The sequence below is a fragment of the Annulohypoxylon maeteangense genome, assembly GCF_022496945.1.
Source record: "Annulohypoxylon maeteangense strain CBS 123835 unplaced genomic scaffold GGS22scaffold_4, whole genome shotgun sequence".
NCBI lineage: Eukaryota > Fungi > Ascomycota > Sordariomycetes > Xylariales > Hypoxylaceae > Annulohypoxylon > Annulohypoxylon maeteangense.
In genome coordinates this window covers 1,693,058-1,717,787 of record NW_025953251.1, presented here as the reverse complement: position 1 = coordinate 1,717,787, position 24,730 = coordinate 1,693,058, and the positions used below count along the sequence as shown (strand labels likewise).

The 24,730-nt window shown below is 47.4% G+C and overlaps 12 protein-coding genes across 12 annotated transcripts; 7 read left to right on the top strand and 5 right to left on the bottom strand.

The window, feature by feature from the left end:
• Positions 1-1,237: 1,237 nt before the first annotated feature.
• GGS22DRAFT_186400 (uncharacterized protein) lies at positions 1,238-3,802 on the top strand (the record flags this gene model as incomplete). The annotated part of the gene is made up of 5 exons (XM_047964448.1): positions 1,238-1,402; positions 1,523-2,215; positions 2,270-2,589; positions 2,648-2,992; positions 3,076-3,802. 5 exons carry the CDS (start codon positions 1,238-1,240, stop codon positions 3,800-3,802), a joined length of 2,250 nt encoding a protein of 749 aa, XP_047821400.1.
• A 781-nt stretch (positions 3,803-4,583) lies between these two features.
• On the bottom strand, positions 4,584-8,604 carry GGS22DRAFT_198792 (DNA repair protein rad-5). The gene is made up of 3 exons (XM_047966180.1): positions 6,083-8,604; positions 4,946-6,025; positions 4,584-4,878 (listed from the first exon to the last, which is right to left on the bottom strand). The coding sequence occupies exons 1-3, from the start codon at positions 8,311-8,313 to the stop codon at positions 4,800-4,802; spliced, it is 3,390 nt and encodes a 1,129-aa protein (XP_047821399.1). The 5' UTR covers positions 8,314-8,604; the 3' UTR covers positions 4,584-4,799.
• A 301-nt stretch (positions 8,605-8,905) lies between these two features.
• On the top strand, positions 8,906-10,071 carry GGS22DRAFT_186398 (Squalene/phytoene synthase; the record flags this gene model as incomplete). Its single annotated transcript, XM_047964446.1, has 2 exons — positions 8,906-9,033; positions 9,102-10,071. The coding sequence occupies 2 exons, from the start codon at positions 8,906-8,908 to the stop codon at positions 10,069-10,071; spliced, it is 1,098 nt and encodes a 365-aa protein (XP_047821398.1).
• Positions 10,072-10,367: 296 nt separating this feature from the next.
• GGS22DRAFT_111295 (RmlC-like cupin domain-containing protein) lies at positions 10,368-11,312 on the top strand. The gene is made up of 2 exons (XM_047957958.1): positions 10,368-11,073; positions 11,192-11,312. Exons 1-2 carry the CDS (start codon positions 10,581-10,583, stop codon positions 11,257-11,259), a joined length of 561 nt encoding a protein of 186 aa, XP_047821397.1. The 5' UTR covers positions 10,368-10,580; the 3' UTR covers positions 11,260-11,312.
• GGS22DRAFT_111288 (uncharacterized protein) lies at positions 11,313-13,531 on the bottom strand. Its single transcript, XM_047957957.1, has one exon. It carries the CDS (start codon positions 13,115-13,117, stop codon positions 11,366-11,368), a length of 1,752 nt encoding a protein of 583 aa, XP_047821396.1. The 5' UTR covers positions 13,118-13,531; the 3' UTR covers positions 11,313-11,365.
• A 417-nt stretch (positions 13,532-13,948) lies between these two features.
• GGS22DRAFT_186395 (uncharacterized protein) lies at positions 13,949-15,763 on the bottom strand (the record flags this gene model as incomplete). The annotated part of the gene is made up of 1 exon (XM_047964445.1): positions 13,949-15,763. One exon carries the CDS (start codon positions 15,761-15,763, stop codon positions 13,949-13,951), a length of 1,815 nt encoding a protein of 604 aa, XP_047821395.1.
• A 594-nt stretch (positions 15,764-16,357) lies between these two features.
• Positions 16,358-16,784, top strand: GGS22DRAFT_157476 (uncharacterized protein). Its single transcript, XM_047960508.1, has one exon. It carries the CDS (start codon positions 16,544-16,546, stop codon positions 16,766-16,768), a length of 225 nt encoding a protein of 74 aa, XP_047821394.1. The 5' UTR covers positions 16,358-16,543; the 3' UTR covers positions 16,769-16,784.
• A 37-nt stretch (positions 16,785-16,821) lies between these two features.
• GGS22DRAFT_198786 (uncharacterized protein) lies at positions 16,822-17,451 on the top strand (the record flags this gene model as incomplete). The annotated part of the gene is made up of 2 exons (XM_047966179.1): positions 16,822-17,351; positions 17,417-17,451. The coding sequence occupies exons 1-2, from the start codon at positions 16,859-16,861 to the stop codon at positions 17,449-17,451; spliced, it is 528 nt and encodes a 175-aa protein (XP_047821393.1). The 5' UTR covers positions 16,822-16,858.
• On the bottom strand, positions 17,305-18,862 carry GGS22DRAFT_157475 (alpha/beta-hydrolase). Its single transcript, XM_047960507.1, has one exon. The coding sequence runs from the start codon at positions 18,635-18,637 to the stop codon at positions 17,672-17,674; it is 966 nt and encodes a 321-aa protein (XP_047821392.1). The 5' UTR covers positions 18,638-18,862; the 3' UTR covers positions 17,305-17,671.
• Positions 18,863-19,660: 798 nt separating this feature from the next.
• GGS22DRAFT_111248 (uncharacterized protein) lies at positions 19,661-21,141 on the top strand. The gene is made up of 3 exons (XM_047957956.1): positions 19,661-20,403; positions 20,486-20,607; positions 20,690-21,141. Exons 1-3 carry the CDS (start codon positions 19,977-19,979, stop codon positions 20,954-20,956), a joined length of 816 nt encoding a protein of 271 aa, XP_047821391.1. The 5' UTR covers positions 19,661-19,976; the 3' UTR covers positions 20,957-21,141.
• Positions 21,142-21,487: 346 nt separating this feature from the next.
• Positions 21,488-22,303, bottom strand: GGS22DRAFT_186390 (uncharacterized protein; the record flags this gene model as incomplete). Its single annotated transcript, XM_047964444.1, has 1 exon — positions 21,488-22,303. The coding sequence occupies one exon, from the start codon at positions 22,301-22,303 to the stop codon at positions 21,488-21,490; it is 816 nt and encodes a 271-aa protein (XP_047821390.1).
• Positions 22,304-23,470: 1,167 nt separating this feature from the next.
• On the top strand, positions 23,471-24,725 carry GGS22DRAFT_157466 (40S ribosomal protein S19). Its single transcript, XM_047960506.1, has 4 exons — positions 23,471-23,711; positions 23,958-24,021; positions 24,091-24,396; positions 24,446-24,725. The coding sequence occupies exons 1-4, from the start codon at positions 23,679-23,681 to the stop codon at positions 24,493-24,495; spliced, it is 453 nt and encodes a 150-aa protein (XP_047821389.1). The 5' UTR covers positions 23,471-23,678; the 3' UTR covers positions 24,496-24,725.
• The last annotated feature ends 5 nt before the right edge of the window (positions 24,726-24,730 follow it).

The following is a 24,730-nucleotide window of genomic DNA, read 5'->3' as shown; positions in this document are numbered from 1 at the left end:
TGAGCATCGTTGATATGCCATCCTCTTTGTATGCTAGGTTGGCCCTAAATTCTTACACTCTATCCAGATAGGCAACACTTTACGCGTGTGTAACCCCACGTGGCATGCCAAGACCGTCCCTCATATCAACCAACATTTAAACTTCAACATTTGAACTTTGACAACTTCATTCTTTAATATCTATTAGGTAAACACAAAAAATCGGCGTACCTAATATCACGTTTAATTAGATAAGTATTCATAATCTCATAAAAGTGAACCTCATAATTGGAAAATTGACATTTCAACCACTAATTCGCATGATAGGTAATACCGCAGATCAGGTTCAACGGTTTTACCATGCAACTCCCATATGCATATCAGATCAAATAAGGACGCGAATTCTGCACCGTTGAGTCGGTCTAACCCTTTCTGCATAAGTCCACATCACTGGACCCCAAGCATACCGAAAATAAACAAACGTCTCGAATCGCCTGAGGCGGGTAAACGGCAATAGGCGCATGGTATCATGATATATCTAATCATAATAGCTATCTAGGGAAGGAACTATTATCTATGTACTTACCTAAATGCAGAGATAAAAGATCGAGGCTCGAAGATAAAGGAAGATGGAATGGACCGAGGTTATCACGATGAATCCTGCAAACCATTACCTATCACGGAGGCTCCAGTCAATCTATCTCACGTACTCGAGTTTGCTCCATGATAGATGTTTCACAACGGCACAGCAGACGTCTGTGCAACTATAACAGGTGCAGGTGGCGTAATAAAATCTTCAACAATGAATTTGATTCACGATGCCAAGAGAGCTATACTGAGCAAAAGAATATTATTTGTGGACATTTCTCCGTGGTTTAACCCCAGACCGGTTAGACTGACAGCTTACCGACTCGTCGTGCAGTCGTCGTGCAGTTGCTAAGTATCAGCTGGGTATCCAGTCTGCCAATTCCCGGTGTGCGGTACATATGCGTACCTGGAACGCTGTAGGGTGCTACATGCATACCCAGTATCCATCCATGGGTATGTAGGTACTTAGCTAGTACCTAGGTATGTAAGGCTCTGCGTGGTGACCGGAAAAAACTCCGCAGACACTTTATGCCCACCTTGGGGTTCGGCGTCGTTTGGGCGTTTAGGATCGCTGGAACTACTTTATGTATCACGTCACCCAAAAGCCACGGACTTGTAAGAAGGCGTATCTCGTACAACATCAACTCGGGGACACCGGGATACCCCAATCATGGACCGTGGAGAAAGCAGCTCTGGTCCTAATAAACGTCGTCTTCTCCCATTAGCACCGGCTGCCGCAGGCGGCTCAGGACAAGGTGCCGGCGGTGGCACAACCACGAAAGGAAGAAGACAAGTTACCGCAGCGTGTGAAGCATGTCGGAGAAGAAAGTCAAAAGTAAGAACCAGAAAACACGAAATACCTATTTAACCTACATGTAATACCGGGAAACTGTCCAGCATGGTATATGTTTTGTATTAAGCTAAGCTTACTAACCGATCATGTTGTATTTTGTAGTGTAATGCTGAGCGCCCAAAATGCAGCCTCTGTGTCAGACATGATACCGAGTGCAAATATGCAACGGCCCCAACAGAAACACATTCACAGGCATTGAAACGGAAACATAGCGAACTTCAGGACCGTATTACTCCATACGAGGAGCTATTCGACATTCTAAAGTCTAAGTCTGAGACCGAATCTCTCGAAATCCTTAAGAGGATCAGGTCCGGCAACGATGTCGGATCTATCTTGCGTCAGGCGAAGGATGGTGATCTCCTGATGCAGCTTTCCTTGGCCCCTGAGGCCCGTCGCCGATACGAATTCCCTTACATACCCGACATGCCAGCCACGATCATGGTTCCAGATAACTTGTATCTACGTTCTTTCATTTACGAAACTACCTTTCATGCTCATCCTACTCATGGTTCTGCACTTGATGTCAATCGTGAAGGGCACGGTGATGATAGGTATCTCAAGCCGTATCATGCAGCTCAGCTTGTTGAGCCAAGTTTCTCGAATATAAAGGTCTCGGAATGGACTCCAGTGTTAAAGGACGATCACGTATTAAGGAAGCTTCTCCAAGCCTACTTATACTATCAACATTCATGGACTGCCGCATTTCATATGGATTATTTTCTCCAGGATATGGCAGCGGGCCGGACACGTTTCTGCTCTACTCTACTGGTCAACGCCGTCCTTGCTGCTGCATGCGTAAGTCTTATTCCAAAAGTGCAATAATTCTTGTATGTAACTAATTCTATATAGGCCATGAGCCGTGAACTTCCAGACCGAAATAAGTTCTGGGTCCCCCAAACCCTCGGTTACCAATTCCTAGCGGAAGCAAAGAGACTTTGGGAAATCGAAAGTGGAAGTGTACCCGGCAAACTAACAACGATACAAGCAGCCATTATTCTCAGCATTGTGGCAACTACCACCGCCATGGACAAAGTCGGCACATCATACCTACTCCAAGCCATGGCCATGGCAACAAATATAAACCTATTCACGGCTACCTGCGGTACGCGAGATGGGATCACGCGAAAGGCGCGAGCATTCACTGCTTGGGGATTATTTTGTTGGCAAGCGTAAGTACCCCAAAACATAAAGCCGTAGTCACGTTCTCTGCTAACTAAACATATCAAGCTGGCAACGTTTCTACTTCGGGCTCCCCCCTCTCCTCGCAAGTGCCCCAGCGTACCCCCTACCAGACCCGATGGTCGACCCAAAGTGGTTCGGGGAGGTATGGATACGCTACCCTCTAGGCCAGGACATATACCCGACACATCTTGGCTGCACCATGAAAGCGAATTTCGAGTTGCGGAAACTGATGAACGAGATGGCGTCCCAAATCTTCGAAGACAACGGCTCCCCTCACATCACCGTTGAGAAGGCCCTCGAATGCAAGTCTATGTTAGATAATTGGTTCTCCAATCTACCAGAGCCTCTTATCCCGACGAAGGTTGTGCTGCCAGATCATATCAAGATACAGTAAGTACCTATCTACCCACCATAACCACTCACCCACCCCCCCTCACGTATCCAGAACTAACCCACCTCCTCACAACCAACAGCATAGAATACTACGGCACAATGATAACCCTCGTCCGCCTCCTCGCGCAATGCGGCACCCCACTGGACCTAACATGGCAAAACGTAATCACGCACGCCGAAGTGCGTCTCGAGACTCTCCTGCGGCTCTACTACCTCCGACACAGCTTCGAATCCTACGACCCGCTCCTAATGCACTGGCTAATGTTCCTCGGCGACTCCATCCTCCTCAAACTCGACTCACCCCAAGCCATCCTGCAAATCCCCTCCTACCACCCACGCCCGAACCCCGAATCCCTCCGCTCGACCCTAATCCTCTGCGCGAAAGGTCTCTACGACCAATCCCGCAACTTCCACATCGCAGTCCTCCTCTACCGTCTCCTCCGCGACCGCATGAAAGCAAACGACCTCGACCTCCTGCGAACCCACATCTTCGCCTCCCCCTCATCCAGCAGCAGCAGCGGCGTCATCGCCGAAGACGACGAGCCCCTCATGACGCAATACGTGCAAGCGCAATGGCTCGCGCCGATCGTAACCCCCATCGACGGTGGTTCCAGCGACGACAGCTCAAAACGCACCCTCGACTACCTCCTGCGGGAGTACGAAAAACTCTCCATCGACCGCCGCGGAGACGCCGAAGACGTAAGCGAAGCGGAAACGGACACGACTCCTCCGCTAATCACGCCGTCTTCGTCGTCGTCGGTGGCCGCGCAGCGGATCACGCCGCCGCAGCCGCCGCGGCGCACCTGACTATCACGGACGCTGGTCTCCGAGTACCTGACCCGCGTGCTCGGCGCCCGCTTCGGCGACTTCTTGCCTCGGCTGAAGGAGCTGATGGAGGGGTAGCTGAGATTGGGCTGGGGTTGTTTGGGTTGGGTACCTACATACTTACTTAGTACCTAGATATACTCAGCTGCCTAGGTAGGCTTGGGTTGCTGGGAATTTGGATAGTTAGGTGGGTAGGTATCTGCCTAGGGATATATCTAGGGGGGAAGGTTAGGAAGCTACTTATTTCGGTAGATGGAGGATATGTCTCTGGGATCCTGAGCAACAGGTACTATTTCCGGGTTCCGGCGTCCTGATATGAATTTGTCATTTGACATACACACGACACGACACGACACGTTACGGCACGAGCTATTGGCGGCTACTTTGTAGCCATATGTACTGGTTATTTTTACGATATATCTCACGGTGTATCGATTGATATACGACTTACGATGTAAGAGACGAGCAACAATTACGAATCTACGAATTCGACGATTTATTTATTTTAGATTGTTTTTTCTTTCTGTTTTTTTTTGTTTCAAAAGGGGGTGAATTAAGGGGTAGATTTGGAACCTGTTAAGATGAGATCTGCGAAGAAAATTTGGTTTACTCTTATGGGCGGAGAGCGCAGATGATGGGCTAGATATAGAACCTGTAACTATATCTTCTTGGGGAAGGGGGTTTAGATTTGTGTGTAGCAATGGTTGGTGGTCAAAATGATTTTGTTTGAATATATGGTCGCGTTCACTCTAGCATGTATGCTATTGAAATGTCCACTTCACTCGCCATGTTTCGAAACTCATGATTGAGAAGCCAATGCCGATGATCCGACACCCATCACGCTCTAAAGTGAAGCCCGATGACGACCAAAAGATGCTCCCAATGTAAAGCCATTTTGTTCCACCGTGGGGTATACCGGTCATGTCCCTCTATTATCATAAAAGCAATCCAATTCATCTAGCTCACTTTACATGCTGGTTTAGCTCAGCAATTCCTTAATGTCTTCAACTCTCTGGAGTCTCTTTTCTTCGTCCGACATCATACCCAAAGACGTAGCACTAGAGATAGCCGTGTTTAGTAATCGAAGGTCATAGCGTTGAGATGAAAAGGGGTAGGGCCGCTTACATAAACTTCTTCCTATCCTGAACCCTCAACATCCGCTCTTCGACACTTTCCTTCACAATAAACCGATACACTTTTACCTCGTTCTCCTGACCCATTCTGTGCACACGGTCGATGGCCTGCGCCTCGACGGCGAAACTCCACCAAGGATCCATCATAAAGACTCGATTCGCTTGTGTCAGGTTTAGTCCCACGCCACCAGCCCGCAAACTCAGTAACAGAATTGTAAACTTGTCCGACTCTCTGAACTCGCTTAAGATGGCAGACCGAGTCTTTTGGTTGGTGGAGCCATCGAGACGGAGAAAGCGCATGTTTGCCTTGTTGAGTGCGGGTTCGATGAGTGACATGAAGGATGTAAATTGGCTGAACACCACCGATTTGATGCGAGGGTGTTCCCTGCGCAGTTCTCGTAGATGTTTCATGAGTGAGACGACTTTAGACGAAGACTCATTAGTGCCCAGTCTTTGCAAACTGATCTTTGGCGTTGTGTGAAACGAATCCGGGTCATCGTGTCGAACCACTTCAAATAAGTCGCGACCGTTTATAGGCTCACGACAATTGAAGCATTTTGGTACTTGATGATGATCCGCGCTATGCTTAATGAAATCCAGTAAACATTTCTTGCAAGCAGAATGCCAACAACCAGTAACTGTTTGGTCAATCATCGGCTCTTCCGAACAGATGGGACATTCGTTGACAGCCTCGTCCTTGATTTGCTGGAGAACATGTGCGCCAAATGCATTGGCATCCTTTTCATCACCAGTAGTTGCAGTGAATTTTTCGATCAGAGATTGGAGATCCATATCATCACCAAGGCCTGCGGCGGCATCCGCCTCTGCCCCTGCCAATTCTTCTTCGGCCACTATATCTTGATTCCTCACCAAGATTGGGTGACAGCATGTCTGGCGTAGACGGAGAATTTGGGCAAAGATAGTGGTGTATGCTTTCATCACCGTGCCCTTCTCAACATTGGCCGAGAGCGTACGCTTAGCTCTGGTAAAGATATGGTCGTATACAGCTCGCTCGGCCTCGGAGAGTTCGACTTCGACGATTTCCATCGACTTTGGCGGTAAAGGAACAAGTCTAGATATAATTAGCATCGTATTTTTCATTTTAGACAAGTACATAGTCACAACTTACGGTTGTCCATCAGGGGTCTTCATGTCTTTGGTTCTCCTCATCACCAAAGGCTCCAACACCGTCTGTACCACGTCAAGAGCACGAACGAAATCTTTAGACTCGAATGGAACAGTAATAAAAGTCCGCCAGAAGGAAAAGTTGTTCCAAGGTTCCACCCTAAGAAACCTAACTAAACTGAACAGATCCTCTAGACGATTTACAATAGGGGTTCCAGTGAGAACCCATCGGTGAGTTGCTGAAAGACCATAACAAGCCTTAGCTGTCTTCGATTGTCGATTTTTGATGGTATGAGCTTCGTCGAGAATAATGCGGAAGAAGTCTAATGAGAACAGGCCGTTATGTAATTCTTTATAAAAGCCTTGCTTAGAAGCGAGCTGGGTGAATTCCGATAATACCACGCCATAACTTGTAATTACGACATCCGGGGCAGAAGAAATATTAGTCTCGCAGCACAACGCTTGAAGGTTGTCGGTCTTTTCAGTGCCATAGTAAACGATAGATTTTAGCGTGCCTTCTTTCGACGCGTTTTCTGCTTCACTTTGCCATTGGGCAAGTAACGACATAGGAGCAATAACCAGAGTCGTCTTGGGCGCAGGAACGATGCCAGCTCTAGAAAACGTCTTTCGTAGACCATTTGTAGAATTGAGGGGGTTATTTTTGCTTTGAATTGCAGCTTCAGACTTATGGGAATGAATCAAACTCAGCATTTGAATTGTCTTACCAAGACCCATCTCATCGGCAAGGATACCGCCTAAGCAGTGCTGTTCTTGTACAGGGAAATCCAAGGACATCTCACCAGAGTATGGGTTCATGTAAAAGCTAGACTGGCCTTCAACTTGAGGCAACTCTTGATCATCGACATCTTTCGTTGGCCAAGTATATTCTTCCCAGAGTGGATGCATTGAGGCTTCACGGGCTTCATTCGTCCGGTCTTTCTCTTTAGCTAACATCCAATATAGCGATTGCTTTTGGTAGGGACGGAGAGTCATGTTAAATGTCTCTGCTGGCTCGGCTTCGGGTGTGCTAAAATCAAAGGATTGAGCTTTCCGGTAAAGGGCATCTAGTTGATCCTGCTCGAGTTCTTGCCCGTCTTCGGCGTCATCCGCCGGTGGAGATGAGCCTGGTGTACCTTGGCTACTAGGTTTCGGATCGTTATTCTTCTTGTCAATCGTTTCGGCAGCGGAAAGAAGGCCTTGTCTCGCATTCCTAGTTGCGGTCGCGTTGCCTCTTGACGGGTCGAGATTGATCTCCTGGAACAATCGCACAAGTGACACTTGACGCAGACGTAGATCACGTTCCTCGCCTGTTTCCTTCTCCTCGAAGAGGCCAGTCGATCGGTTATCCGATAATTGATAACCTACATTCTGGAAAGTAGAACTTATTAAGAAGCATCGCAACTGCAGGAATACGGTATCATTTGTCCTTAGCCTCTCAGGCGCATATACGCAGCTACCTTCAAACCTGCAGACATTTTGATCCATAAGCGAAGATACCCAATTTGCGGTGTCTTTTGCCAGCCGACCGATCTCAGATCCTCGGGCATCGGTAAAGCGCACAATCACATCAACCCTCCTAGCCGCAGCCGAGTTCACCCTGGGGGTCGGCATTAGCGTACCTGCTTTACCCTTAACATATGAACTTGGTGGCACGATCTTCTGACGCTCGATTTTGACACTGTCTCCGTGTTTGAGAAGGTTTACTCCACTTCGAGTAGCCCATCCCTCTACACCAAAAGCGCCTATATAACGACTACTCATCGAGAGTTGTGACTGTTGGGGCCGTACCGGTAGAGGACGGGGTTGGTTGGAGTTTTTAGTTGAGATCGTTGGGGGTGTTCGGGGCAGGGGAAAAACTGCGGTCTTGTTTGTGGGTTTTGGAGTACGATATTTCTTCCAAGTGCCGTCGAAGTACATGTTAACAGCTCGCTCAAGATTGCCTTCACAGTTACTACCGATGATACTCAGAGCCTCGGGATCGACCTGGTCGCCAACAATGCTTTGAAATGCATTTGCGTCAAGATTCGTATTGTTATCCGAGGTAGAAGAAGACATTGCCGAGAGTGGACCAGCAGTGCCCGCGATGGGCGCCTCGTTAATGACATTGTCAACCTTCTTCTCTGCAAGAGGCGGCTTTCTTTGTAAACAATGAGGGGTCGGATCATTTTCTTCCTCTGGGTCTGCAAAAAATCTTCTTTTCTTGAATGGAGGTTCTCCTGATTCTTCTAAATTCATGGTGAAATCATTGAGGCACTTGCGGATCGCAAGCAGAGGATATACTGTATATACAGGTCGAATAGCAAAATGAAAAAAGTTGATCTGTTCGAATGTGAATAGGCAGACAGGGTCCGTAAATGGCCAGAGACCAATCAATTGTTTAGTAGGCGAAATACTAGATACCCAGTGAATAATTGAAAAAAATCTTGTTTACTGGAAGAAATTGACAAGAAAAACAATTAGTCGGCAACAGGTAAGAAAAATAAGACCCAGTTCAAGAAAAGGAAGCCTCGATGCTTGAACAGCATGGCACGTCGCGTTAATATTTCCCAATTAGTAATTAAAATAAATCCAGACGCGATTTCCTCAACACGGGTCATCATGTGATCGCGTCTCAATTAAAACCGAAAGAGGAAAGGTCAGATCCTGCCATGGCCCCACATCCCGCTATCCGTGATATCATTTTTACTTTACCTAGCTCATCCTTGCCATCGGAAAGCCACCAATTGCAGAAGTCCGATTTAGAGATTTTCCATCTCGAAACTTTCAATTCTCGACATCGAACACATTAACGCCATGGATCTTTTATAAAGGAGAATCTCAATTTCTTATGTATCGTGCAATTCGAGCACGCCAAGGCCTTAGCTGGCCTAGAGACCTTTTACGATCCTCACGAAGATATTACGTCACTGATGTCGAAATAGAAAAGGCGCGGCAATATTGTATTGCGCAGTTGAGGTACGGCTTAAGACTCCCACAACAAATATTAATATGACATTATGAGTGTATGAGGCTAACTGAAATAGACAGTCTGACTATGATTCCTATTTAATTCGGAATCTGCTGCCAAAGTCGCGGCAAGATATCTACGATGCATTACGAGCATTCAATCTTGAGTTGGTGCGACTCCCGGAGCTCGTCTCAAATCCGACGATCGGCCAATTGCGAATGCAGTTCTGGAGAGATGCTGTGAACAAGACATTCGCCGGCAACCCACCTAAAGAGCCTATCATGATCCTACTATACAAGGTCATCAAGGAGCTTACTGAGAAAGGCGGCGCACCTAGTTCCATCAAGTTTTGGCTCTTACGTGTGATTAATACTCGGGAGAAGTATATGGATAATCGGCCATTCACCAGCTTAGCTTCGTTAGAGGAATACGCAGAAAACACATATTCGACCCTTATGTATTCGAACCTGGCAGCACTCCCTATTCAATCCATGCATATGGATCACTTAGCCAGCCACATCGGCAAGGCGTGCGGTATAGTGGCCGTCCTTAGGGGCATACCGGTCTTGGCAGCGCCTTCGCCTCCCGTGAAGTCGCCTGAGGGAGCTAGCGTGGGTAGCGGTAGGAATCCCGTCTTATTATTACCACTGGACGTGATGGCGGAAACAGGTCTAAAAGAGGAGGACGTATATCGCAATGGCCCTCAAGCGGAAGGTTTCCAAGACGCCATCTTTAAAGTTGCCACCCGGGCCCATGACCATCTTATTACCGCAAGGGAGATGTTGAAAAACCTCCAGGCGGGACAGCATCCGGGCCACGAATATGAGCACCATGGCGAGGAGCAACACGATTACCCGTTGGTAACTGTTGAAGACGATGACACAAAACGAAACCTCCGTCGGGGATTCGGCGTCCTAATGGAGGGTGTCCCGGTCGGCGATTACTTGACAAGGCTTGAAGCTCAAAACTTCGACCCTTTTATGGTGAAAAGTAGCTGGAAGCTACCATGGCGATTATGGAGGGCAGCCAAAACCCAGCAAATATGAAGCTAGGGTTAGCTGATTGTGTACTAATGTATGATACGGCCGCAAGTAAGCGATCTCTTATTAGAAAAAGCATATGAAATATCTTGGCATGGTAACCACGGAGTTAAGCTAAGATACATACCTTCAGTGTCATAAATACGAATCTCATCAAGCTAATTATTCCCGAATTCACATGTTATTGTTCTAGTTTGTTTCTTTAATAAGTACCTCCTACATGTAAGGGGCCGAAATATTCACTCGTATCCGAAATTCGCGTTAATGAAGCCGGGATCCCGACGCCATTCTGGGACATGCGTCAGCATCACCGCTGTCTTTGTTTTTAATATTATGAGCGGCACAAATCACCAACACGCAATAATTAGCTCTTAAGACGGCATATTAATAGCACCTCGAATGTCACACCTCAACCGATTGTGTTCTGAATCCTTAATCATTGCGTCTGTAAACAACCCATTAACTACCGCCAAACTCCGAAAGGAAAAACCGAGATAACCGAGATAACCAGCCCAATGCGTTTTAATTCCGTACGCCTCGGCCCTGTCGGCCTATTAATCAGCGCGTACGCAGCCGCCACAACTGCGTACCCCAACTCCTCCATCCCAATCAACGACCGTACCGCCGCCGAGGTCGTCGCACAGCTTAACCTAATACCCAACGACGAGAAAGGGTACTACGTGCAGACGTTCGAGGACCCAGAAACCGTCATCCGGACCGCGGCAAACGGCACCCAATCCACGCGGTCTGCCAGCACCGAGATCTTCTACCTCCTCGAGGGCAGCGTCGGCGATTCGTATTGGCATCGCGTCGACGCCGTCGAGGTCTGGCATTACTATGCCGGCGCACCCCTGACCCTATCGTTGTCGGAAAACGACGGCACCCCGCCGACGAAGAAACTGCTCGGTCCTGACGTGTTCGATAGTCAGACCCCGCAGGTTGCGATTCCGAAGGGGACGTGGCAGAGCGCCCTTTCGCATGGATCGTGGACTTTGGTCGGGACAACCGGTACGAAACATTTCTTTTTCTTTCTTCCGTGATTTTCTTTTGTGGCGTAATCGTGTTTCTTTCTTCTCGTCCCCTGACCGTTAAGGAAATGACTCAATGAAACTAATTGCCGATGAAGTGGCGCCTGGTTTTGTCCCAGGTGGTGTCGAACTTGCGCCTCCTGACTGGAAGCCGAATGGAGCTTAAGACGCCGTTGTGAAGTGTGTCTCGGTGATAGAGTAGCTAGATATTCGATGCGGGGAGTTGGAAGCTAAGTCCCCGTCGTACTCCAATATCTATTCGTCTCTTATACCTACAACGACGATTCAGCGTCGAGAGAGTCTGGATCCCCCTGTGATGACTGAATAGTACGCTCATGGTCCTCCCGCTCCTGCTGCCGTCTTTCGAAGTCAGCACCTCGTTTTTGGAGCTCTGTCCAATAATCCTCGCCAAGGAGAAGGCTCGCCACTGTGTGTACCAGTTCATAATACTCCGGCCCTTCCTGGTAATCGTATTTACCTTTGGTTTTTATGTGGGCAAGCTCGAGTGGGCGAGGTGGTACGTAAATGTCGCTCTGGTTGCGGTGGGACAGATATTGATAGCAATCACCACTATACCACAAATAAGGCCACAGCGTATGCTTTGCGTTCGAGACTTTGCTGTAGTCCGCCCCATAGTACAGAAGACAGCACAGCGGAAGAAGATTCTTGAAACGCCGAGTCACCAGTGCGTATTCCAGCAGTGGCATGTGTTTGACTGAATACTCATACTCATCGTACTTATTCAACACCATTGATTCGACTGTGCAAATCGAGTTGGCTGGGACACCCGAGTCGATCGCGTCGATCATTATTTCGGTATTGTTTAAGTTTATAGCGGATGTTAAGTGGTCCAGAGTGTAGTTGACTCCACTTAATCTCGCGAGAAATCGAACTTGCTCAGTGGAACCCGCGCCTGCGGCAATATCCATGAGATCTTTCTTGCGATCCAACCGATCCCATCGGCCGAAACCTATTCTCCATGCCCCCCCTGAAAGCAGGTATTTGAGGACTTCAACTCTGTCTTCTCGGGTTTCGACAGCTGCCTTGGCTAGAATGGCCGAATCGATTGGCCTATCACGGACCAGTTTAACGTAGATCTTCAATAAGTAGATCGTCCGGGCGGCCAAGTCGTTCGTATTGGTGGTATACGGCACTTGCTCCTGAGAATGGCTTGTCGGCGTGCTTATCATGGAATGAATAAGCCATTCCACGTACGTTGCTCTCTCTTCCCGGTTGGGGATGGCACCTAAAAGGGACATAATAATATCCAGATTTTCGAAGCTCTTGTGCCGGCTGATGATATGGAACACCGTCCCCTCGATCACAGCTTGGGGAGTATCGGTCAGGAATTGGTTGACAATATCGAAAAAGCCGGCTTTGGCAGCCAACCATAGGTCCCAGAAGTTCCGAGGAACACCTTTAGATATCAAGAGTCTGGCGATATCTTCGCGGCCTGACTCGCAAGCGCCTCTAAACAAAGTGTATTGAGACTTGCGTAAACTTATCTCCCCGGCGATATGCTGGGGATTCCTTCCTACTGCGTCGGTACGATTGTCTATATTCCCAGGCGTGAGATTAGCGCCGCGTCGGAGCAGCGCTTCAAAAAGATCAACTCTTCCTTCCTTCAAAGCCATGTATGCTGGCGAAGGGAAATATGAGGATCCATTTCGGATCTTAGGGTACCACATACCATGGATGGCGTTGATAGACATGTCTTGGTATAACTCGATGCAGTACATAATATAGTTTATGTCTTTCCCTGATTCGATGGCCCAGAGAACTGCCGGTCGCCAACTGGGTCGCCAGCTGGGTAGCTTTTGTGGGATTTCCGTCCGTTGTCGTTTGACGTCCATTTGTACCATTTGGTACAGGCCGACAGCGGGATAGGCACTCTTACAAGTGCAGGCGAACTCGAGAAGCTGTCGCTGAGTGTTAAAGTTGCGTCCAATCGCTTGGATCAACTCAGCTGGTGCGGTCGCGAGAGAACCCTCTCGAGGGCCGTTGTGGGCGTCCATTTTTTCCATAATCGTAAAATGTTGAATCCTGTTATGGGTAGATTATGAAAGTGTTAAAGGTGTATGTTTTGAGTTGGGAATTAATTAATCTTGGTGCACGAAGGGTGATGACTCTAGCACGACGCACCGTGGCTGTTATATAATAGCAGATTATTGTCAGAGTATTGTGGAATCACTGTAAAAGCATTGTCAAGGTGTTGTCAAAGTATTATTGTCAAATCACTACCAAAATATTGTCAAAATATTATCGTCGAATCACTACAAAGATACTGTCAAATCACTACAAAGGTATTGTCAAAGTATCATTGTCAAATTATTGTCTTCTCGTACTAGGTACTGTTTAAACCCTCACAACTTAGGTAGAAGTCCTTGCTCACATGTATTCAAAGGGGCATTTGGATAAAAGGGGGACAATACTCGAACCTTAATTATGTGGATTTTATTTTATTTATCTTTATTTAAATACTAGGTACTTAGGTACCTAGTAACCTAGGTATAATTAAAATAGGTTCATATGTACAGAGTACCTCTATACCTTAACAATTCCAGTCACTCTCACCTCTGTCATCGGTGGAGCTACTGTCGGTAGAACAATACCTACATAGGTATGTACCTACCTACTCACAGGTATTTTGACGGAGCAGGGCTACCTAGTACGATATAAGCTATATTCGCACATACCGCTGCTGATTCACCCGCATTCTACCGCAAACGTAAAATAATATCACTGATCGGGAAGCAATAGTAAAGATGCAAAAGAGTGTATATAAAACTCATCACTGAAAATGATGCTATCGTACAACGCTGTGCTAATAGTCACTGATTAATAGCTGAAGGCTATTAATCAAGATATATATCACCATCCCATGCATCTATATCATCATCCCATGCATCTCTACCAACATCCCATGGATATACCTCACCATGATCATGTATGGAGTCCGGCTCCATAATACTATCAAGGTCATGGTGTACAAACGCGTACCCTTTCGGTTTGAGGTGCGGTTCGTCATAAGGATAATCACTTGCCAAAATTTTCTCTCGATAGTCGTCGCCTATTACCAACTGGGCCATCGCGTGTACCATTTTCAGATTATCTGCGCAAGCACTAAATTTCTTATAATGCTTCAATCGACGTACCCCGGCAAAATTGAGTCGGCTTGGGTTTGTCACCAAATTTCTCTCGTCGTTGTAACGACTTTTCTTAATGAAATACATAGGGAAATGGTGACAATATAGACGCACCGCGACCCAATCCTTCTCCTCTTGTGTGAGATTAGTAAAATCGGCACCAAGATGTATTAGCTCAAATGCTGCTAAGAAGCTTCTCCCCCCTCGGAGGATGTGTAGTGCTAGCTTGAGTGGAGTTTCGAAGAAGGTAGCGGTAGGACCCTGTGTATACTGCCAATATTCTTGGGGTCCCGAAAGTAATAATTCGCGTTCGAAATCGAAAGTACAATTTACTGAGATGCCGGACCTAGTTATCTCTCTTATGGCATCAAGATGGGCGGACAATATTGCTTCGTACAAGTGGAATGTAGAATATTTACCGCCTTGCTGAACGAGGTATCGCATAATCCCGCCACAACCAGCACGGATAGCGGCGCTCAACGCTCTATCCATCGTCTGTGATCGCTCTTCACCTGTTCCTATCGTACATGTATTTCTACATAATATGAACTTGATGACGTTTAGACATTCAACGTGCTTCGCAGCTTCTTGAAGAATATCACCTGCTTCGATTGGTAAACTCGTCAACTTCTCCCATACTTCTAGTAGACAGATTATCTTCAAAGATGTCAGGCGTCGACGGAAGATATAACGCTTGGGACCAAACGATGCAATGACAGCCCTTCTAAGGCGGGGCCCTCTCTCAAAATCATAGGTTTGTGCTTTGATAATGCGTAGTATAATCTCTTTGTTGAAGATATCGTAAGAGTAAAGGGCCTTCCAAAGGATATAAGCCCCGTTCTTTCTACCCTCTTCGTCGTTGAGGGATGGAAGGAGCATCACCGATGATAAAAGTTCGCAATGGCCATGTTCGGCAGCTGTCAATAGATTTCTCTCCGTTGACAGTAGTCCGTTAGCTACTAAACAACTTGCGATATCTAGAAGTCCTTTCCTACATGCGAATTTGAATGCGTCATCCATGGATACTCGTTTCCCTGCTTCAGCCTCACGTCCGCAGTCACGTCCGATAAGCTCTCTTAGAACATCGAGCCTTCCAGCTCTCGTGGCTACGACAATTGCTGGGCGAAAGCGCTTTGCAACAAATATGCCATAACTAGGTCTATCGCTGTTAAACAACCAATAATCTTGGAGAAGAGTAGGGAAATTCTTTTGATAAATATCGATATAGCGCTTGATGTTCTGGAAATCCTTGCCTGTTTCAATCGCCCAAAGGAGAATAGGCTCATAAGCGTCGACCGGAGGCTTTTCATTACCAATACCCCTAAATATAGATAGGGGTTTACTGCGGTCGAATTTCCGGAGCGCGGCCAGACGCTTTGCGTCCACGGTAGCCAACTCTGTCACGGTCAAGGCCGAATGAAAATGCTTGCAAAGGGTGGAAAATATCAGGAGCTGTGACGGGGAGTCTAGGTTAATCCCGATTTTTCGAATTAATTCAACTGGTAAGGTCGATAGGGGAACCATATTGGAGCTATTTCCAGAATTCATGATATGATTGTCTAGGTATGCTCGGTAGGTAATGTGGTGATCGATCGAAAAACCACATATGTACTCGGTCGTCAACCTTATATAAAAATCGTAAACTGTTTTAAAATTAGATAAATACATGACTGTTGTCTTACAATGCCATTGTGCTTACAAACGATTTATAAACGATTTATAAGTGGTCTTTGTTTGAAAAAGTCCTCGGTAGGTACCTTCCTACGCATTGTATAACTACTGTCAACTTTAAAATAGTATCATTATTGACATAAAAAAGAATAAAGTGTTTGTTTATGTACTAACCTATATGTGGGTAGACACCTGAGTAGCTTCCAAGGTTATCTTGCAAACTAGGTAGGTAGGTAGGTGCTCTAAATGTAGAGTGGTTCGTGGTTGCCGAAAGTGAAAGAGTAAAGTTTACAAGCCCCTAAATTACCAGGTACATACCTAGTACTAATAACTTAGTCACCATAGATCGTCTTCCAACCTCTCTTATGATAATCTATTTCTTTTCAAACGCGCATAATAACCGAATAAGTAACAATGGATTCTCGCGACGTAAATTTAATTATCTTTGAGCAGGCGATGGAACAGATCTATGGCCCGTACACACGGAACCCGGTATATTAGCAGCCGCCGGAGGATCCCGGGACAGGAGGGCACCGCGGTCGGTACCTCTGGACCGATGCGTTTGGCGTTATCAATTTCATCACTCTGTCTCGCTTAAAAGAAGGCTGTAATTCTCGGAAACTCTACCTCGGAATGGCCAAGGGACTTGTAGATACGGTGCATTCCGTCCTCAGCCACACTCGAGATGGCTGTTTACGGCTCCCTGGCGCAACTAGTAAGGAGCCACTGAAAGGAGGTCTCCGCGCCGGGATGCCAGATAACATGGACCGTGATATTGATGGCCAGTACCACCACTGTCTAACTCTCTGGATGTTCGCCTTGAATCGGCTATCTCTAGCGACCGACGAGCCGCATTAGAACGCGCTTGCCATCCAGCTAGCCAAAGCCATACACCCCCACTTCATCATCACACGACACGGCCGAGACAGGGTAGCCTGGAAGGTATCGATGGATATGCAGCGCGTCCTCATCGCTAGAGACGAAAATCTAAACGACGTAATCGGGTATTTCATGTATAAGCTTCTCCAAGACACTGTGGAGCACTTTACCCAACGGGGTACCCCTAATAACTCGCCGTCGCTAGATGCGGAGATCCAACAATACGACCGCATCATGTCTACCCACGTTATAGACATCCCAGAAAACCCGCTAGATCTTAGTATGAGCCTGTGGTTAAGCCACTTCGACCGGTCGGCGGCGTGGTCGCGCAATCTCTCCGAGGCAGGTCTTTTCGCCGTGTGCGACAACTTCCTCAATAAGCATTCGTCCACCTCTTGGGGCCGGAGTCAGTTTCGCGACTACTTCGCCTGTCTAGGGATCAAGTGCTACCTAAATGACCCGAACGAGCCTCTGCAGATGGGTTTAGAGGCTATACTTGATAAGTGGGAAGATTCGGGGCCGACGTATTTGGCTATGTTCGCTGCGGCGTTGATTCCTGGAGGTCAGTACAATGAAGAGTTGAAGATGTTGATCAACAGTCGTAAAATGGCTGACTGTGTCATGTAGCGTTTCGAAAGGGATTCTTGGACGAGTGGAAGTGATTCGCGATGGGAGCTTCGGCTACGGTAAAAGGCGGCTGGGAAAAGTAAAAGGTCAGCTACCTGCAGTTGCTCAACATTGACTCGCCACATAGTGTACTTGAGCATCAAATCGAAGCGGCTATATTCTACTTAGTTTATTGTTTTTGAGTGGCATTAGTGAATAACTCAATCGGCAGTGCCGTCTCGTTTGTTGCCTACCAAGCAGCCAAGGTAGGTAGCTTTACTGGGTCCAAAACCTGTACACGATCCGGGCAATCTCACTTGTTGTAGTACCACGTACAAACCCATGATTTGCCTTTTCTACGACTTCAACGTCGGTAAACCCAACATCAGTTAGCTGGGCCTTGCTACAAACAGCATCCAACTCAGCAACGATTCCGATCTTTTTTACTGGTAATTGTGCGAATTTCCGAAAGTCCTCCACACAGCCAGTAACCCCGCCTTCTCGAAACATGCTTAGGACGCTATGGGGATATCCAGAATGATGCTGCAGCTCCCATTCTCGAAGTACTTCGGCGACGACCTCACCAGCCTCGACTCGTTCTCGCCAATCCGTCGGAACAATAAGCGGACCACCTTCAAGCCAATCTAGTACAGCATCTATCGCCTGAGCGTCTCCGCCTTCCGAGTTTTCCAAGAGTTCTTGCATCTTCTCACCCCAGAGCTCCTTGTCGCACAAGCCAGCGGGCGCTAATAACGCCACGGACAGCACAGCCCAGGGATTGTGAAGAGCAAATCTCACCGCTGTCGACGCGCCAAAGGAATAGCCAATGATATGCGCACGTGTCCACTGTAGAAATCCCAATACTTGGAAGATCTGAAAGTGGAAGATCTGCGGCGTGTGCGCCACCAGAGGCGTGGAGGAGAAACCATGACCCCAAAGATCGAAGAGGACTACATAGGCATCCGGGTCCAAAGCCTGCAGTTCCTTCGCCAGAGGCAACATTCCAATAGCAGGCGTGTTCAGTCCGTGGATGATTAATACGTGGCGTTTCGATTGGCCCGAAGGAGGGGGGACGTCGTAGAGAGCTGTGGTCCCCAGATCGGACTCGAGGTACTGCGGCTTCGGGGACGCATGCCCGAATACCGACGTGGACGATTCATAACTAGGAGCAGCGATGAAGTTCTTGTGGTGCCCCCGGATCATTCGTTGGGGGAGCTTGAGGTCTGGTGGTGACTGAGACATGATGGCGCTTTATGAGGACGGTTGGTGGTGCCGCTTCCCGTGTCCGATGTCGCAAAAAGCCGACTTGTCGAAATACTTAATTCTTATTTTAACACCTAGTGAGACAAGAGTAGATGAAGAATAATCTAACGATCTTCAAATAGATACACATATGCCACCTATATTTTTATAGTTTATACAACTGTATTCAATCAGTTTTGATCGGTAGACTGCTTCTTGCCTGGCGCTACGGTACTGTATGTACCACATGATAAGATACCTAGGTGGCTTTTCTAGCCAATCAGAACGGATTATCTATCATATATCAACTTGGTCATTATCCGAGACACGCAGCACGCAGGCGGGTTCCCGCCGCTGTTCGCTAGGTGAAAATATGGCCAAAATAAGGACAAGTTATTTGTTCAATAAGGATCCCTTTGTTATGAAATTTCCATATGAATTCTTAAGTACCTAATTAAGTACTGTTAAACATTTGTATAGTCACCCGATACGTCGACATGACTTCGACGACTGTCCACCTTCGACCTCGAGCATCCCGCGAGCTCGAGACCTGGAAGATGCATCCTCGAGATAGGCGGATTGAATGGTAGTAGATAGTGGCTCAATTTCATAGCGTTAGCGAGACGACGACCTTCGCGACGACCACCACAATGCTTTCTGTGATACTTAGGACTAACGCAACAACGAACGCGAACACAGATAACCATTAAAAAGAAAAACCAACGAAGCGTGCAACGCCAAGGAGGATATCGTCGATGGGGATAGATCTTGAACACGAGAAAGAAATGATTGGCACGTCAAGCAATTACCGGATCGGCAGGAGACGTGGTAGATATCGTGTAAACGGTCCACGGAAAGCTTCCAATCTTACGATAAAGAAGGGAAACGTGCGATTGGCGAACCTATGAGGAAAATGATGCAAGAGGAGCGCAGCGCTATGTTGCGACGCTTGCCGTTTCATATCGCAGGCCTCGACAGCTTGGGTCGCAGAGCACTAGGGTCTTGATCGTCTGATCTCCAATTCCTCTGTTTCTATTTTATTCGCATCTTATCTCACATAAGGTATATGTATCTTAATGCGATTCTTTATTTTCTTCCACCTCGAATCTTGAATTGATTTCGCTGGACGCTCGTTTGGAGTCTAGACGCGTCATTAGTTACGACGCCTTTTTTTCCTTCTCTTCTTAGCGGGCCGGGATCCCAGTTTTTATTTTTATCGACGCTATAATTTTAATACGTACCCTAATCCCCTCTTACAAGTCGGACGGCAGAGCCGTTTCCAAGGTTTCATGATTCAGAAGTGTGGGAAATAAATAAAAGAATAAAGAATAAAGAAAACATGAAGGACGTAAGGAAACAGAAGGACGAATACCGATCTCTCGGCACCGTTCACGAGGATCACGACGACTCGAGTAGTACGGACGTCGACTTAGAGGCGCTCGATTTGAATGAGAAGGATTACCTTAACGGAGCGTCGCGGGTGGGGAAGAATGAAGACGAAGGCGGGCTCCGCGGCGTTCTCAAAGAGTACTGGTGGATCGTCGACACATTTCTCTTAATGGTCATCATAGTCCTCTTGTTAGGGAGCAGCTATACCGGGCGAGGGAGATACCACCTTTTTGAAGGCGGCGGGGACCTGACGGGGTTCGCTCCGGAATTCTCGCAGAAGATCACGACATTTTCCCCGGACCCGGGCTTCGTCCCGGAAAACACGTCCGAGTTCTTCTCGAAGGAGACTAAGCAGAAATGGTTGGACCTAGTGCCGAGTAAGTACCTACTTCGTAGTCAATTGGTATTCGAGATACCGGCTATTGTAACAACAAGCTAATCAGAGATGTGCGCAATCAGAGGGCCTCGGGTACCTAAAGATCAAAGACGCCGAGAATTATGACAGCCTCCCGGCGAAACTCAACTCCTACCCCAACGAATTCGTCGTCACATCGTCGATGACGCACCAATTGCACTGTTTGGTAATTCCTCCCGATCAGCCCTGATTCTGAAATACAAACATAAATGAGCATTTACGTACCTAGTAGCTAACACGCCACCCAGTACGCCATAGCCGAAGCCTACTCGGCACTGACCTCAGACGTAAGCCGCGTGCCGAAGGAGACGCCGTGGCACCTGAACCACTGCTTCGACTATCTGCGCCAGAGCATCATGTGCTGCGGCGACGTGGCGCTCGAGGGCGAGCAGACTACCTTCCCCGAGGGCTTCGACGGCAGCGACGGCTGGGATGCGAAGCACGTGTGTAAGAACTACGGGGAGGTGCTGGATTATCTGGAGACGAATCGCGCGGACGATAAGGTGTGGATATAGGTTAGGTTGAGTCTTAGGTACGGTGCTTAGGCGGGGTTTACGGAGTTCAAATGGCTAGCGGTTCGATTTTCCTGTCTCAACTTTGCTTAAGCGCGTGCGTATGTGTGTGCGTGTGTGTGTGTGTTGAGAGATTCGCGGAAGTTCTGGTAACATTTTTGCCGTTGGGTGTTGGGCGTTGCCTTCACATGTCAAAGGTAGATGTTTGATGGTTTAACCTAAAGTCAACCTAGGGTTGACGTGCAAGTTGAGGGTCGTTAAGGTTAAATTCCAGGTGAGCCGAGTAGTTTAAATGGACGGTTGTGTGTGAAGTACCTAGTATCGCCTCCTGAGAGTAACCTGCTTAGCTCAGTGGAATTACCCCGCAGGTCCAATGCCTTCGTGGGTGGGCAGAATAGATGCGCTTGAGGGCTTCCAATATACTCCGTTAAGGCGACATAGGCAGCCGAATACGATCAAGAAAAGGAGTTGTGATACTAGATTCAATTTGAGCCAAATATATTCTATGGTTTTGTCTATTTTCTTTGATGTGTTTTAAACGTCGGTTTCCTGGTTTTCATCGTCGTCATCCATCTCCGTCCATGAGCTAAAGCCCTCATCAGGTTGGCGGTTGGGGTCGTAAATGTAGAGTGTTGTAACGTCGAGTTTGTCGAACTCGTCTGGTCGAAGGCATGAGGTTACTGTAGCCTCCCCATCCTTTTGGTAGACCTTTCGTAGCCGTAGCTTATGATCAGATGAGTAATACTCATTGACGATGTAGCTGCCTCCGATTTTGGGTCTCATGTATGGCCGAGGCTCAGGTTCCGTGACGTACCATGGATCCCAATAGCACGTCATCTCCTCAAGATTAGTTGGGAAATCCTCGACTGTTGTCTCGTGAATCCTCATTCCAAGCTGGCTGCGGTATTTCTTATCGATCCTCTGCTTAGTACCGATTGCCTTGGTTTGGTGTCGTTTTAACTCCTGTTGTTTGTAGTATAGCTGTATATGCTTGTTGAACGCCGCAAGCCCTCGAAGATAGTCCTTAAGCGACCTCGACGGGTGAAGCGACTCAGCTTGTGCAGATGAGGAACAGTTGACATACTCTAGAGGTTCTCCCTGGCCCATGATTCCTTGAACAGAGCTCATTCTGTCCCAATACATCTCCCAGTACTCGAACACGCGCTTTTCCCAATCGTGAGATAGAGCATCGAGCTCACCATGATACTCGGCTAAGAAGTTCGAATCCAAGGTTCGTGTGCTTGGAAAACGCTTCAGATGGATGTTGCCGAAGCAGGGCAGCCGCCCAAAACGGTGAGTACCGGAGTTGGAGCTCCATCGGGAGACAAGTGAATGTGTACTATTATTCATAGCTGATGATTATGAGGATTTCAACGAAGAGGAGATGGATAGGGATGACCGAATGGCGTTCAGGTCGCAAGGATAGAACCAGATTAAAAGCTAGAAGATACATTGACGATACCGGGCGAGCAATGTTGAACGTAGAAGTGGAATGAAGATATGATTTTGCTTGTTTTCAGACATGACAGGAAGATCACACCCAAAACGATAGACAGAGTTTAGTTTACACCAGTTCCAAAGTCTTGTTGTGGCAAGAGTTGATTTCTAGAATGTGCCGGACGGCGGAAAGCAGCATCGGAGACATGTATTGGCCATGGATTGGTCCCAACAGAGGATGTTAACTTTCTGCTAAATGAAGCATATCGTGAATTTTGAACTTTAAATGAAACTATCCGTTCGAGTGGCTTGTCTGAATGGATGAAATTCGATTAAGCAGCCGGGAAGCGCCGCCTAGATTCGGTACTACCAATACCTAACCCATAGCCGGATGGTACACAAGGCACTCATCAGATCTATCGGACAGGAGGCTCGGTTTCCGTTGGTCATAAACAGCCAAGGCTTAATCGCCCAAGTACCAATTTGCCAAGTAGTTGGTAACCGACATGCTGTTAGGTACTGCTAGATGCATGTACGTCATTGCTGGTATCTGTTGGGTTTAGCCATGCAGAAATTTGCTGTTAAGCTTAGTAGCCATGCGTCTGTACATGCATACTTTACCCCCTACTCACATGTAGGTAGATACATGAGTGGTGACATTGGAGGGAAGTTGCTTGGGATCGCGGCAGCATGGTAAGCAAAAGAGTCTTATACATATGCCTCGTGAAGCCCATCCTCTAGGCAGAAAGAATCCATCTAGATTGTTACCAACAGAAATAGTGTATGATACCTACTTGTATGACTTCCTGCCTAGATATCTACCGAGTAGATGTAGCGAAGATTACTCATGTTAAACGTGAAGGAGAAGATTGTCTTCGAAATTTGAAAGAAGCTAATCGACAAGGAAATCCGATATGCTCTTACTGAATATATCGATAGCGAGGCTTTGATTTCATTTAACCCTGGTATGCAACTATAATAAGGTTTGGGATAGGACTTTCCCCAAAGTTAACGGACGGACCCATAATGTCGGGTTCCAAAGTGGAGGACCGTAAGCTTACTGCACGGACCACTTTATAAATCGTCTATTTTTCCAAAAGAAGAGGGTCTACCCTAATCAACTTATCTTAGCACATTTGATTTGTTGGAATTACCACTACCAAATCAATTTCATCCAAATTTTAAACCTCACACCTCTCTACCGCACACAGCCAACTTTTTGCGCGACGAAAACAACCGACTTTCCTCACACCTCTACCGACAAAAACACAAATCCAATACCGTAAAAATGACTGGAGGTATTTCCGTTCGCGATGTTGATGTAGGTTTTTTCACCTTTCACATGTAGTTGCATGCGCCGCCGTGAATGAACTGCGCAACTTCGAAGTCCGCATTCATTCACGAGCACGAAGTTCAGAAAATATCTTCAAATCGAGAAATACACCCACCGGAAGCAGCAGCAACATCGAAACTTGATGCTAGCAATGGGGAATTCTTGAGAGCAGGCGCGAGGGAGTCGCAAGACTTCTGATGACGGAATATTTGCTGATGGGTTTGGATAATGTAGGCGCACAAGTTCATCAACGCCTATGCCGGCTTCTTGAAGCGACAGGGCAAGCTCCCTATTCCCGGTAAGTTTTATCTAAGCCTAATCTCCTATTTATACATTTCGATATCTCAATACTAAGTCGTTCGTACAGGTTGGGTTGATACCGTCAAGACCGGTCCTTCGCGCGAACTTCCCCCCCAGAACATCGACTGGTTCTACGTCCGTGCTGCCAGCGTCGCCCGCCACGTCTACATGCGCAAGACCGTCGGTGTCGGTCGTCTACGCAAGGTCCACGGTACCGCCAAGAACCGTGGTACCCGCCCCTCCAAGCACGTCGAAGGCTCCGGTGCCGTCGACCGCCGAATCCTCCAGGCGTTGGAGAAGATCGGTGTCCTAGAGCAGGATGAGGAGACCGGTGGTCGCCGCATCACCCAGTCCGGCCAGCGAGATTTGGACCGTATGTTTTATCTAATCTCCTTCTGATTATGATCACTAACACTCTATAGGAATTGCCCAGACCACTGCTGAGGCTGACGAGGAGGAAGATGAGGAATAAATGATGATACCAGCGGGAATGATTCTACTACGGTATAGGTAGCATAGGTCTATGGGAACGGCGTCTGAAAATGGCTGGCTGAATGAATTGATTGGCGAATTTTGCATTCGCACTTCCCCATGGCAAATCCGAATTTAATTCAAGTGACTGCCGCACATGTGACTATCATGTTTCGGAATACCCAGGTACTTATATGTACTAATGTAGACAGGCATGTATCTTGAAAAGGGTTAAA

Excerpts from the sequence above, each read along its gene's own strand:
- GGS22DRAFT_198792 (XM_047966180.1), bottom strand. The coding sequence starts at position 8,313 with ATGAATTTAGAAGAATCAGGAGAACCTCCATTCAAGAAAAGAAGATTT. Across the intron at positions 6,026-6,082 it reads AAGACCCCTGATGGACAACC|ACTTGTTCCTTTACCGCCAA; the intron begins GTAAGTTGTGAC and ends AATTATATCTAG. Across the intron at positions 4,879-4,945 it reads CAGGATAGGAAGAAGTTTAT|TGCTACGTCTTTGGGTATGA; the intron begins GTAAGCGGCCCT and ends GGCTATCTCTAG.
- GGS22DRAFT_111295 (XM_047957958.1), top strand. The coding sequence starts at position 10,581 with ATGCGTTTTAATTCCGTACGCCTCGGCCCTGTCGGCCTATTAATCAGC. Across the intron at positions 11,074-11,191 it reads GACTTTGGTCGGGACAACCG|TGGCGCCTGGTTTTGTCCCA; the intron begins GTACGAAACATT and ends TTGCCGATGAAG.
- GGS22DRAFT_111288 (XM_047957957.1), bottom strand. The coding sequence starts at position 13,117 with ATGGAAAAAATGGACGCCCACAACGGCCCTCGAGAGGGTTCTCTCGCG.
- GGS22DRAFT_157476 (XM_047960508.1), top strand. The coding sequence starts at position 16,544 with ATGGCCAAGGGACTTGTAGATACGGTGCATTCCGTCCTCAGCCACACT.
- GGS22DRAFT_157475 (XM_047960507.1), bottom strand. The coding sequence starts at position 18,637 with ATGTCTCAGTCACCACCAGACCTCAAGCTCCCCCAACGAATGATCCGG.
- GGS22DRAFT_111248 (XM_047957956.1), top strand. The coding sequence starts at position 19,977 with ATGAAGGACGTAAGGAAACAGAAGGACGAATACCGATCTCTCGGCACC. Across the intron at positions 20,404-20,485 it reads ATGGTTGGACCTAGTGCCGA|AGGGCCTCGGGTACCTAAAG; the intron begins GTAAGTACCTAC and ends GTGCGCAATCAG. Across the intron at positions 20,608-20,689 it reads CGCACCAATTGCACTGTTTG|TACGCCATAGCCGAAGCCTA; the intron begins GTAATTCCTCCC and ends CACGCCACCCAG.
- GGS22DRAFT_157466 (XM_047960506.1), top strand. The coding sequence starts at position 23,679 with ATGACTGGAGGTATTTCCGTTCGCGATGTTGAT. Across the intron at positions 23,712-23,957 it reads TTTCCGTTCGCGATGTTGAT|GCGCACAAGTTCATCAACGC; the intron begins GTAGGTTTTTTC and ends TGGATAATGTAG. Across the intron at positions 24,397-24,445 it reads CGGCCAGCGAGATTTGGACC|GAATTGCCCAGACCACTGCT; the intron begins GTATGTTTTATC and ends AACACTCTATAG.